The 14,162-nt window shown below is 34.4% G+C and overlaps 1 protein-coding gene across 1 annotated transcript in view; it reads right to left on the bottom strand.

Annotated features, from left to right (window-relative positions):
- LOC149568960 (uncharacterized) overlaps positions 1-13,960 on the bottom strand; it is a 49,907-nt gene extending 35,947 nt beyond the window's left edge. The window contains exons 1-3 of the mRNA XM_089821768.1: positions 13,697-13,960; positions 12,796-13,204; positions 11,499-12,708 (exon numbers count right to left, since the gene is read on the bottom strand). Coding sequence (XP_089677894.1) covers positions 11,499-12,708; positions 12,796-12,956 — 1,371 coding nt within the window. The 5' untranslated portion in view covers positions 12,957-13,204; positions 13,697-13,960. The remainder of the gene's footprint in view (positions 1-11,498; positions 12,709-12,795; positions 13,205-13,696) is intronic.
- Between the last annotated feature and the right edge of the window lie 202 nt (positions 13,961-14,162).

Raw genomic sequence — 14,162 nt, 5'->3', positions numbered from 1 at the left:
TGTGATTTTATTGCATGGGAATGTTATATCTTATAGTAACAATAAATGCATAGCAAGATTAATGTTGTGGTCTATTACTTCATAACAAAATAGATTATGATGTTAAGCATATGTATGTACATGTATGTGTGTGTGTGTGTGCATACATACATGTACATACATACATATAGATACACATATATATTGGTTGAGAGAGATTTGTTGGTCTAGAATTGGTTCTTCTTCTTCTTCCATTAAGATTTCTGAAAGTCAATATGTTTTGAATGATACATCTCAAGTTTGGAATTGTCTTTCTCTCTTTATCTTCTCCCTCCCCTAATTGTGTCTTTGTAGGACGTAAAGTATGAATTGGATTTCTTGATTGCATTATTTATCTGATAAAACATGGATCTATTTATATGTTCTCATGATGTATCATATTTGCACTTCCCAATGCTAAAGTTATTCAAAAGCTTTGAGATCTTTTTAAAGAAATTTTCCATGTGTTTTCCTAGGGCTTTTAGCAAGCCTCTTTTGGAGATTTGTGATTTACATAAAATAAATTGAGTCTAGGGATTTTCTTCAATGATGATCTATAATGGAAATTTAGAAATCTCAAATGTGTATCTCTTGGATATTTTTAAGGGTCAAATTGGTGCACTATTATAAACATTTTGTCGAACTATTCATGCCCATCTTTTATTCGGATTTTTTGTCAAATGTATTTGTATGGAAAAGGTCGATACAATCACGAAAGTTATATATTTGATATGAGATATATTTCTCTATCATATCTTTTGTATGCCAATGTTTTGATGGAGTTTTGTTATTTTTTGTGAAAGTTACAATTGTTGTAGCAAACACAAGTTTGAACTCTGACTAGGGTTTTCTATTTTGGAAGATAAGTCATAACTTTCATTCCAATCACTAGAGCTTCATATAAATTTTAGTGAAAGTAAATAGGGAAGTTTTCTTGATTCTCACTAAAGGGATTAGATTAATTATGTGTTTTGTGAAAGATGTCTATGTTATTGTTCATTAATGACTACTCTTAGCATTTTTAATTTTTTTTAAAATAAACCAATTTCAGAAGTTGTCAAGTATTAGAGGCTTGTAGGTTACTAAAGACTTTTAAGATCCTCATTTTTATTCATTTTGACCTTTATTACATTAAATACTGTTTTTATAACATGTAAGGTTCATTTTGATGTATTCTCACGAGTTTTGTAGGTTAGCGTAAGATTTAGGGTGGTTTGATGAAAAAGGGACAACTAAATGTTTCCTAAACGTAATCAAAATATATTCTGATGTTATTATGGCATGCCTAATTATGATAATATATTTTCCTATGCTTGTATGATATTTTCTTAAGAGTAGTGAACCTAGGTACTCTACGTGAGTGGCTCATAGTAGGTGTTAAGGCCTAAAGTGGTTGTTAGAACCATCATACTGGTGAGTTGAAGCAAGTGGAAACATTAATAAAACTAATTGGGAATGGGGCATAAACACACTAAACAAGATAATAGAGGTTTGTTTACATATGTCTATTGAAGTATTAAGGTCCATGTGACTATTAGGAATGATCCTAGCAAGGGGATTCTAGGGTCCATAACCACTAGAAATGATTTCAATGAGAAGGGCTATGCGATGACATTCACCTAGCTTGTACTCTACATCCCTTACTCTTATTTTCTATTGCTTTTAGTAGTCCTTTTTGCATTATTGTTTTACATAACCTTATTGTGCCTATTTTGGGAATGGTACTACTAGCTTAGAAATATTCTAGCTATCACCTCTTTTGTGGACCTTGGTTTCTATCTCTGCTTGAGGGAGTTGTCTTTTTCTGTTCCATGTGGTTGGGAGCTTAAATTTATAGAGGTAATAGTTTGTGGTCTCATGGATGATCCTTACATGTCCCTTTCCAAATTATTTGTTGAAAACTTTATATTTAAGTATATTATTTGATGTTGAGATGTATTGTTACATATTATGGATTTGTATCATAAGTATATCTAGCATAATGATGTATATTGATCTATAATCCTATTTGAAAGCAATGTAAAAAGAAAATGCAGCTCCAAGAGAAGAGAAAGCAAAAGTGAACATGTTGTACTACTGTAGAGCATTCAAAGATATTTCAAAAATGGTATTTCTTTAAAGTATATCTTTATATTGATGAATTAAAGGAAAATGAACCTAGGAATAGCTAGGTTATGTTGCATCTAATTAGATGAGAGATGTATCATATTTGAGACCCATATCAGTTGTACCTCATAAGTACCACACAATGTGCTTGCTTGCCATAAGATGTATCTTCTTTTGTTCACACATGAATTGACTTAAGGCATTAGTTGCATAATAGATATCAAGGAGAGTGTTTGCAAAGTACATTAATGACTCGATGATTTGCCTGTAGTAGGTAGGATTAATAGGTTCATATTCAAATCTAACATTCTTTAGTTTATGTAGATTTTCTTCCGTAGGAGTAGATAAGGGTTTGCAATCCATCATTCCAAATTCAGTCATAATGTCAAATACTATATTTCTTTGATTTAGAAAGATGTAGTTTTTCTTTTGCTAGACTTCTAGCCATAGGAAATAATGACGAAGCCCTAGATCTTTCATGTCAAATTTTGCTGTCAATTCCTGTTTACATTTTGCTATAAGATGTTCTTCACTTGTTATTCGTAAATGATCAACATATAATACAAGTATAATCATATCACCTTCAACTATTTTGAAATATATATTAGGATCAACTTCACTTTTGGAATATCCTAATTTTGCAAAGTAGTTGTTTATTCTTTCGTACCATGCCCTGGGAACTTGTTTAAGACCATATGGTGCTTTCTTTAGTTTACATACATGAGAATTTTTTTTATGAGTGATAAATCCATCAAGTTGTTCGATGTATACTTCTTCAATTTCACCATTTAGAAATGTAGTTTTAACATTCATTTGGTGTATCTTCCACCCTTTAGACACTGCAATAGCTATAATGGTTCTAACAGAGGTATACCAGGCGACTAGAGAAAAAGTTTCTTCATAATTTATTCCTTCTTTTTGTGAGAATCCGCTAGCTAAAAAACTAACTTTGTATTTTTCAATACTAACATTTGGTGCATGCTTGATTTTGAATAACCATTTAGAAGAGACAACGAATTTATCTTTGGGTCTGGGTACAACATCACACACATCATTTTTTAATATGGATTGGTATTCTTGAATCATTGCATCTTTTTTAGGTTGGCATGATAATGCTTCTTTGACATTTCTAGGCTCTGTTTTGATGAGTTCAGAGAGTAGTGCTACATAACATGAATGGTTGCTTGTTCTCTTGTTTTCTCTGAATACTTCATTAGGTTCTATATGATTTTCTTGTATCATTTTTCTTGCCCAAAGTGGTCTCTTTTGATTGTTAGGATTTTCAGCATTCTCTAAATTTGGAATAGGAGGTACAAGATTTCCAGTATCAATCTACCTCTCATTCTCTACTGGAACCTTTGCACTCAGTTTAGTAGTAGGTTTTGAGTATGATTCATCAATTTTCTTGGAGAGGTTAAAAGCAATGTCTTCTTCAAATTTTACATCTCTACTTATTTCAATGGTTCTTTGTCCTGGGACGTAGATCCTATAACCTTTGGATGATTCACTATCTCTGATGAATATAACCTTCTTTCCTTATGGGTCTAGTTTAGTTCTCTTTTCTTTAGGAATGTGAATATATATAGGTCACCCAAATATTCTTAGGTGGCTTAAGTCTAGTTTGCTACCCGTAAATACTTCTTCAAGAGTTGTATTTTCCAAAATTGAGTGAGAACGTCTATTTTGGATATAAATTGCAGTGCTAGAAACTTCAGCCCAGAAGGAGGTGTGAAGATTTTGATCATGCATCATAGCTTTGGCTGATTCAATAATGGATATGTTTATCCTTTCTGCGACTCCGTTTTGTTGAGGATTATATGGTACAAAAAAATCACTCTTAGTCCCAGCAGAGATGCAAAAATCTTTAAAATTTTCTTAGATGTATTCACTGACATTTTCTGATCTTGGGGTTTTGATTTTCTATTCAGATTGATTTTCAACTGGAGTCTTAAATTCTTTGAATTCAGATAACATTTTGGTTGACTCTTTTTGTTTAAGGAAGTAAATCTAAGTTTTCCTAGAATAGTTGTCAATAAAAATTACATAGTAGAGAAATCCACTTAGGGAAGGTACAAACATTGGACCACTTGGGTCAGTATGATTGAGTTCAAGTATAGATTTGGATTTGTGTTCACTTTTAGGGAAGGACCCTTTTGTGTTTCTACCTAGGGCACATCCTTTACAAATACTAAAATGATTAGATTTTAAACAAGGTAACCCATCTACTATTTTTTCTATGGATGATAAAGCACAAAAATGAAGATTGCCTAGTCTTCTATGCCAAATTTCATTCGTGTTAGAGATTTCATGATATAAGACTAAATTTTGATGATTACAAAGTCTGGACAAACTTCCACCTCTAAATCCGATGGATATATCATTCTTAATGTTAGAGTTCTTTGACAAGATAGTGCTTTATCTTCTTGGAATTTGATTTGATACCTTTGGTCTGAAAGGCCAGAGATTGAGACCAAATTTCTTTTTATACCAAGTACAAACAAAGCATTATTTAGTTGAAGAGTGATACTTGAATTCAGTTGCATTGAACACAATCCAATACCTTTTACTGGGTGTGTAAAGCTATCACCAATAGTTACTTGTTCAAAGGAGTATCCTTCAAAGCTTTTGAATTTATCTCTAAAGTCTATGATATGACATGATGCTCCACAGCATATAATCCAAGTGTTTTTGTTGTAGTTTAGTTCACTTGAGAATCCTAAGTAGAATGCAAAGTTTCATCTTTTTTCCCTTTGATTTCTGCTAGAGCTGCTTGAGTTTTCTTCTATTCTAAACAAAAGTTATGAGTATGGCCAAATTTGTCACATTTGAAGCATTGTAATTTTGAACAATCTCGTTTCTTGTATGTTTTGTTGAATTTCTTTCCTTTTTGTTTGAATATACCTTGGTTTCCTTTGTTTGAATTTACTAAAATGGAAGAAGAGGTAAAGGATACACTCACCACTATGGGAACTATACAAGATGAGTAAGTTGCAATTGTTGATGCAAAACTATAACTAAAATTAAAACATGAATAAATTTTGCCCAAGATGTGAAACAAAAATTGAAGGTTAAAATATAGTATGAGTTGTATTTATTGGTGATAAATTGCATAAAATTTTATAAATCTCTTGAAAAAACAAAAAATAATATAGACTTTGAGGGAAGTGATTGTTATTATTAGTTTGAATATACATATAGCACTACATTGGTTAATACAAAACTAGAGATCTTAGTGAAGGAACAATGGAGCAAACATAAAAAAATAGTAGATTTGATGTTTATTTAAGAAATCGAGTGATGTAGATGCAAATGGATAATAGAGTGGAGAAGCATGTAAGGAGAAGAGATGTACCTCTAATACAAATTTAGAGTTAAAGTGCACATTGTGATAAATTAAGAGCTAGAAATGTTAGAGAAATCTTATTTCCACATGTTAACAGTGAAAACAAAGGCAAATGAGAGGAGAAAATTAGAGAATTTTATGAAAGAATGACAAATAAAAACTATAATATTTTTTATACATGTTTTTAAATTTACTTTTTCATGTCTATGACACTTATTAGAATATCTCTAAAGTACAATAAAGGAACTCTTTAGATAAATACAATAATTAAATAAAAATCTTTATATTTTATATATATCTACAAACAAAATAATATGTTCATTTTAGATTAAAATGTATTTTAATTTCAATGCTATTGATATTATCAAATTATGATAAAAATAATAATTAAACAAACATAAATATCTTTAAATTATTTATTTAGATGAAAAACTAATGCTATTGATATTATCAAATTATGATAAAAATAATAATTAAACAAACATAAATATCTTTAAATTATTTATTTAAATATTAAACCATTTGCCTACCCTAAATAATAAATTTAATATACGCTTGAAAAACTAATATTTTATGACATCTTTTAGATACATTATTTAAAAATGTATCTAAAATATTTTTAATAATATATTACTTCATAGATTGTTGAGTACTATCTCACTTCATCATGTAGCAAATTAGCTACCTAAATTATATAACATCTTTAAGATATATTATTTAAAATATTTATAATAATATATTACTTAATAGAATGTTGTCCGGTTTGAAATAACAAATTAGCTACTTTATCACATCAATAAAAACAATAATATTTTAATTAAAATGTTATAGAATTGCGGGCCACAATCTTTGAAATAGTGCCGACACTCAACATCAGTATTGTACACAAGAATGTAGGACAATATAATTGATAAGGAGGAGATAGATATTTTCACAATAACGTGGCTTCTCATTCTCAATACTGAAGGAGTATATAATTTCCAATCATGGCGCTTCAAATTCTAGATAGCAAGGCTATATTAAACCTAGTTTATTTTTTTGAGAAGATCCCCACCGCAGAAGGTCCACCATAAATTAAGAGCCCAAGTCAAGTCTTCAGAGATTTATTTGCAATTAACTCAAGAAATAGTTTAAGTGTAGTCAAGTCTTCAGAGATTTATTTACAATTAACTCAAGAAATAGTTTAAGTGTTGAGAGAGTTCTTTGCAACTAACCCAAGAAATAGTTGAATTGTTGCCTACGTTTTCCTTCTCAGCCGACGGTGAGTAAGTCAACGATCCTATCCGCTTCCTTCAATACCGACTATTTATTGGCCGCCATCTTTCCTCGTCTCCATAAAGCTAAGTCATCCAACTGATCAAAAAACTATCCACTCCTCAGCTTTATTGAGTATCTGCAGCCGATGATAAAGACAAGCTACCCGGTTTAGACTACGGTCTATCACTTTACAACGATAATTTATTAGGTAATGTTTAATTGATGATGCGTATGCTTATTATAGCCGGCCTTTACAGAGTAAATCTCAGCAGAAGCGCTGAGAATTTGAAGGGACTCGTGGCAGGAAAGAGCGGTAAAGCAGACGAAGCGGTTCATATCACCATGTGTGGGAGATCATATGTTGTGATGACACCAGCAAGGGAACAGTTTTCATTTCCAGATTCCTTACGTTACTATCTACCTATTTATTGTGTGGCTTGTCTGAAATATTTGACTACTATAAAACGTATTTGTTTAAACATTTCACGGTAAGACTGTCTATCGTTTATGCACGGCTATTTGTGCTCTTTCGATCACAATCATGTTCATGTTTGCACGCACACCTAGACTGCTCCTTTTGTAACAGTCACGTTACACCTGTAGGTGATTAAGAAAAGTTTGTCGTAAAACTCAGCGTAAGTAAATAAATAAAAACGTGCTTGGAAATATGCAGATTGCCTCACTTAATAGTCGTCGAGATGCTGAAATAGTGGGCTGGTGCTTTTGCTCATCAGATCTCTTCGTTGTTTACGACTCATCAAATTTTTGATGTGGTTATTCTTCGTTGTTTACGACTCATCAAATTTTTGATGTGGTTATTCTTCGTTGTTTACGACTCATCAATTTTTTGATGTGCTTATTCACTCAAACAGTTAAAATTTATATATTTTAAATAAACTGATAATTCTAAAGGTGAAAAACAATTACATAATGTAAATCTATATGCAAAAGAATTCAAATTCTTGTATCTGTAAAAAAATTTATATAAAAAATTATTCCGTAGCTCTTTATTTCTAAATATATAGATAACTTATGAGTTATATTTGTGGAGTGTAGAAAAAAATCAATGTAAAAAATATTGATAGAAGAAGATAACATCAAATATTAATATTAAAAATATAGAAGATAATACTATCAAATATAATATCCTTTCAATATTACAATAAATATATTTCTGTTAAAAATCATATATTTTATTAGATTTCAAATTAAAAACTCACTTCATTTCATATGAATGCCATTGGTTAAATGAAAAAGAATAATTGAATTTTGAAGTACATGTCCATTTGATATGCATAAGATCTACAGTACCTAATATTATACCTGGTCAGTTAAATTTCATTGCGTATTGTTTCCCTTGTTTTAAGGGGTTGTCGGATTTCACTCATCACAATTCACATATACTTCCAAAATATTTTCTCTCGCAGAAAAAATGAATTTCATTTTTCACGGATTGGTAGTTAACTTGTGATTTTGAAAACTTGGAACATAGCGTACACTTGTATTCTTGGACATCCTACAAAAATAATAACAGACACGCAACTGATACTTTCTAGTAGTTAACGTCAACTAGTTTGCTTCTCTCGGTGACAGATTTCAACCTTGACGGTTGAAGAAAAACTTATTCTTCCTTGTATACATGACATAAAACTAAACGAAGTTCTTTGCCAGTACAATAAATCGAACTCTACTCAGAGTACTTGTAAGCAAAATCTACCCGTTCACATAATCTGTTCCAGAAATTACATGTAAAGATTTCACAAACGCACCAAATAAAAATGCCGTAGAGACTAAACCGACCCAACAGACAGCATTTTCACCCGTTCGTAATTCATCGTTCCAAGAAAACAATGGGCAAAATCAAGGCAGACAATATTTAAAATAATGATTGTTCGAAAAATTTCATTGACGACCTGTTCGACACAAAAAGCAGTCTTGCATTGGACAGCGTGCGACGTAACTTTTTAAAAGACGGTTTGGTTCGCTAATTGAACTTTTTGTAAATTGGCGAAGTCGACAACAAAATAATTTATTGCCCAGAGCTATAGTTTTCGGAAAGCGATTGCTATTGCTGATGTACGGAACGGGGTCATCCTCACTTTCTGGACCGTTTCCTCTCTATTGATGTGGCCGAAAAGGTATATTCGACTTCCAGCTGTCTATTTGAGGGTACCATGCGCTGGCTTTAGCACGGGAATATACATCAAGATTGCTTGTTTTAGGTCTATGTACACATCAAATAAAAGGCCGTGGGACGGCTGAAGGAAGCGACTTTGGGCTAAACAGTTCTGAAGATGAGGAATGCCGGATTTGTTCCTTTCAGTAAAGAGAAATGGATTATTCGCACCACTCGCCATGATTGCGCTGAGTAGACGAGACCCTAACGGGGTAATTGTGATTTGTGAGTGGGGGGAAAGGAGGCATAAAAAGCAAAAGGGCGGTACTAAGCTCACATCAAATTGACACAACGGAGGACTGACAAAAGGGCGTACCGTTACGTTGCCTCGAGACTATCACTCTCCGGGTCATCCGGCGGTACCTGACACCCTCTATCCTACCTAATTTAATTATTCAATTACCCACCTTACATTGGAAAGGGTTCTTACATTTCTCCCACCACTTCATTTAATCAACGATGCCGTTACAATGTTGACATGATCTCTTCCACAGAATCTGGGTAAGGTTCACATTCAGAGCTTGTGAATGGGCATCTGCATAAGCGTGCAGTATTCTCCAATTATCCCAGCCATGTAGGAGTCGTCTACAATTTTCTCTCATTGGCTTCTTGGAGATTTTGTTGAAATTTGTTGATTCTTTTGATTGATTCATTATCATCACGCCTCGGTGCCTCACGGAATATTATTAGCAAGTCAAGTTGATTTTATGTTGTTATTGTTATAATAGCAGCCATTCAAAGTTTACAGACATATTTCCATACAGACTTGGAACCTTTTATCTGAAGATTTCTGAGTTTTTATGAGAAGCATTCTAGTTAGAGTTAGAGCCGGTTTTATGGTCGTTTGTCATCCACGGAATTTCATACATGGCTTTTGTTTTTATTCTTTCGGCATCTCGTAAAATTCGAAACAACTGTCCGCTTGTATTCATAAATACTTTCATGATTTTCGAATCAGACGAATGGATTTCTGACGCAATTAACATGCCTTTATAGAAAAAGACAAAGTTCTGAGATCGAAAGAAACAACCATTACTGCTAAGAGGAACCGGAATTTCCATTTTACTGGTGGAAAATCATTGTTCTCCAGAAGAAGAGGAAATTCTCTACAAGTTTAATTATTGTCGTTTCATTCAATTAAAAAACAGCACTCTAGTACTCTTATGAATGTGCTAATTGATAATACAACACTCTAGTACTCTTGATAATGAGCTATTATATATAGTTATCACAGGCTAAATCTGTTAAAAGAACTCATGATTACCGTGTGCTAGTATTTTGTTCTCACAAGTAAGCTTCAACTGAAACCATTGAAACATGAGAGTTCAAGTACACATATTTGAGTGGTCATGATGTTGAAATTCAACCTGCCTGAACTGTTGAATGATATCGAGGAAATTTCCGATTACAATATTCGAATTTACATATCCGGTGCTTCATAGATGAATCTAGATTTGACACCTCTACGGACAACAATAGAATGTAATTGAAGTGATCGTGCCAATTTTCTTCGAGCCCATATTTAAAGTCAGATTGAAATCGACCTGAAATGTGCAAGACAACAAGGAAAGCCACATCGGAGCAGAAAATATAAAATCCTAGTGATATTTTTTTAATCTGTTTAAAATTCTTCTCTTAAATGGCTGATAGAATCTACCCAAAAATTGGTTAGAGAGTTTGGTCCAGCAGCTCTTCGAACCCTCTTATAATATTTTTATACAATTTGCTATTGGTTTTGATTTAACTGCGTAAATATTTTAAACGATCCCGATCGGATGATGTTCGGTGATCTTATCAAAAACGAAAGTGTTCCAAAATGTCAATTGAAAAATATACCCAGAAAAAACTAAAAACAATCGTAAGAATATATTCTTTGAACCCTAGGGAAGTCTTGACAGTCCAAAACAATCATTTTTTTGTTCTAACCGTACTAAAGGCTTAACCATCCACAACAATTATATTATTGATTTGGACGAACCAAAATGGTTTCGTACAGCTGAAAACCTCCTAATGATCACTCAAAATAAATATTAAAGGCTCAAAGGCTGGTTATACGCAGAAGTATACGCGATGGGGTAACAGTTTTTCGGGGAAATGCATTGCAAACGAGCAACAATGCTCTTCGCAAGTCACAGTTCTTACGTAAAGGTCGAATGTAAAATGATATTAAAAATAGTAGAGAGTTTATAACCAAAACATTCAGCGGAAAATGCAGCAACGAATCCTCACAATTCATATGCAGTGGTTGAGAGTTGAAAGATTTTCTTTTAACTAAGTCCGATTATGGTTATGGAGAGAAGTTCCAAAACATCACAATGTTTTTCGCCACGGAAATTTTAATAGAAAAGAAATCAATTACGAACAGTTCACCTAAACTTTCCATCTACCTGTTTTATTTTCGCTGTTGGTAACAATCTGAGTTGTTTTGATGCCACGGAACTCGCTCATTAAATTTAACACATAATCGGATCTCGGATTTTCTTAAGCATTTACGTTTATTTTTTAAGCTACGCATCTCGACTGGTTATTGAAATATCACAAAGCCCGAAGGAAATCTCAACCGAAAACTAAAATACTTGAATAAGATAGGCGGCATACCTTAACTCCCTTGCTAACACCACATATTAGACGAAGCCGTTGCCGTTTTCTTTTCGTTTCAACAGTCTCAGCTTTTCTTCGTCCAGCTTTCCCTATTTCCTGCGAATGTGCGCTAATTGTCCTCTTTCGTTTGCAACTGATAGATTTTGCGCTTTCTACTGCTGTCTCCATCAGCGCCATGGTCTCCTTTAGCTTGCAATAACCTTTAGCTGAATCCGCTGATGTTTCCATCGCCATGTTTTCTGATGAATCTGAAGGCCTGTTTACCGGTGGAGCGGCAGCAAAAATATCAACTATTGACCGCTTCTTTTGTGCCTTTGATTTCTGTTTCTGTAATTTACCATGCCTTTTCTGTGCGTTAGATGCTTGTGCGAGGCAATCATCCATGTGAGCATTCACAGCTGTAATAGTTGTAGAGGTAAACGTTTTGCAGACCGGGCAAACTTTCAGTCCGGAAATATCATTATTGCTAATGTCAAAATCGTTCACCGACTCAGATTTATATCCCTCAACATTCAGATGATCAATTTTGTTCTTCTCAGTCTGTGTTAAATTTAACCCCAACGCTACCTGATCTCGCGCCATTTTTCTAGACTTCTTCGGCCTGTCCATTTCCTCTCCGACACCTCCATGCGTTAATAACTTCGAATCCTCCTTGGAAGAATCAAATCTAAAACGCAGTACCTGCCTTTCGGTCGCCTGAGATCTATCCGGTTTTCCGTTCTGGTTTTGCTTTCCTGTAGCAACATCTTCATAGCTATCGCTATCAGCCTTTCCCTTTTCCTGTACCTGTGGCAGCTTTTTCTCTCCATCTGACTGCGAAGTAAATTTTGGCGTTGAAATGGCCGCTGAAGAGCGATGGCGGTGACCATTATTATACCGCCTTTCGTATTTACTTTCTCTCCTCTTTAGACCTCCTTCTCTGTTAGCAGTATTGTCGTCCGATTCAGAAATTTTGACAGTGATAAGTTTTCTAATTTGTTCTTCTAAATCCTTGGAAATGGCCGCATCCACTTCGGATACTATAATCCCCTCACTATTACCTTCCGGCTCAGCTGTGGAATGTTGAGATCCCCACCATTTGTATGTCGGCCTTTCAAGAGGTGGAAGCACCTGGTTTCGACCTTCTCTCAAGCAATCATCAAGCATACTCTCCGAGAAAGGCCATGATTTCCTGATATTTAAATCCCTAACTTTGCCTGCATATTCACTGCAAAACAATTTCAAACGAAGCTTTGTTATCGTCATCTAGGGACAAATATCCAACGGAAGCAAATAGGAAAATAGAAAACCTTACCGAATAGAGAAGCCTTCGGAAAATGCTTGGGTACCGTTGAGGATCAACTCTTCCGATGGATTATCTGGATTTGACAACATCTTTGATTTGTGAACAAATTTCTTGCGTGATTCCCGAGCATTTCCGTCGGCACATTCGTGTGAATTGGATACAGCATCCATCTCTACTTTTGAGGAATGCCAAAACTGAGGAAAATAGATCCGACGAAAATTCTGCCCGTGACCAAAACCACTTCGAAAAACCAAAAGAATCCTCAACTATTGTCCTCCCTTCATTGTTCAGGCTTCTATCAAAGCTCCAAACATGCGGAAACGGAATTCTATTTTTAAAAGCCTGCATCTAAGTCAAGGAAAATGTATTGCAGAACTAGAAATCTGGACAAACGTTCAAGTGTCGAGCTCCCTGTGACCTGCCACGGTAATAAATTTCACAAACTAAAATGGCTAGATACGGCTTCAGGCGCTCCAAAGTATTACAAAAGCCACAAATGGCGAAACCAAAAAAGGGATTCATCTTCCAAAATAAAGCCTTCACAGCTCAAAAACAAGAAACAGGCGATGCCAAAACGGAAAACTTCAAAACAACAAGCGATTTGATACGATAAAAAGAACTGCCATATCCTCAAAAGTAAGGTAAAAGGTTCAGCGATTCAAGTTTTCTTCAACCAAAATGTAACAGAAAACCCCAGCAAAACAACAGTTACAGCTAATGCTCAAAATTTTCCACAACTACGGCCTAGGGTTTTGAATCTTGTTCAGAAATCCATTTCTTTATCAACACAAAAGAACCTTCAAAAGAAAGCAAAATACAAACCCCTATGCAAACAAAACGAACCTTAAACAACGATCAAACCAAAGGAAAAACGGATCAAAAAGACTGAGAACCTAATGAATCCACTCACCTTTCTCGCAATCGAAGAATCGGTGGAAAATATCTTCAGAAGCGCCCATTGTCCATCTCCGTCTCATCTCCGGGTGGGCGTGGGAAAGCGAAACGAAATGAAGCAGAGCGAGAGCAGATGAGGGCAAGTAGTAGGTACGCAACCCCATGATGAGCATCCCTAAATATGGTGGGATGCCTTATGATCATCATCCCATGTATGGTGCTCTGAATGATTATGACAGGAAAGGCTGGTTGTGGGTCTCTGTACGCCACGTTGACTGTTATGTCGGAGACTTACTAGTCCCCTGGTCATATGGAAACACACCATTTCAGACCGCCTTTTAACGTCTTTTTATCACTCTTACGCTCCACTGACGACTCAGCGAGGCCCCACCTCCGATCCTTATTATTCTTCCATAATCCAAGTCAAATTTATACTTGATCTGACATTTAGTGGAAGGAAAATAGGCGGGATAATTTGTATG

The sequence above is a fragment of the Cupressus sempervirens genome, chromosome 3 (genome assembly GCF_028749045.1).
Source record: "Cupressus sempervirens isolate cs-2001-9-10 chromosome 3, ASM2874904v1, whole genome shotgun sequence".
Taxonomy (NCBI): domain Eukaryota; kingdom Viridiplantae; phylum Streptophyta; class Pinopsida; order Cupressales; family Cupressaceae; genus Cupressus; species Cupressus sempervirens.
Note: the sequence above shows the minus strand (reverse complement) of the source record. Positions and strands in the feature narration are given on the sequence as shown.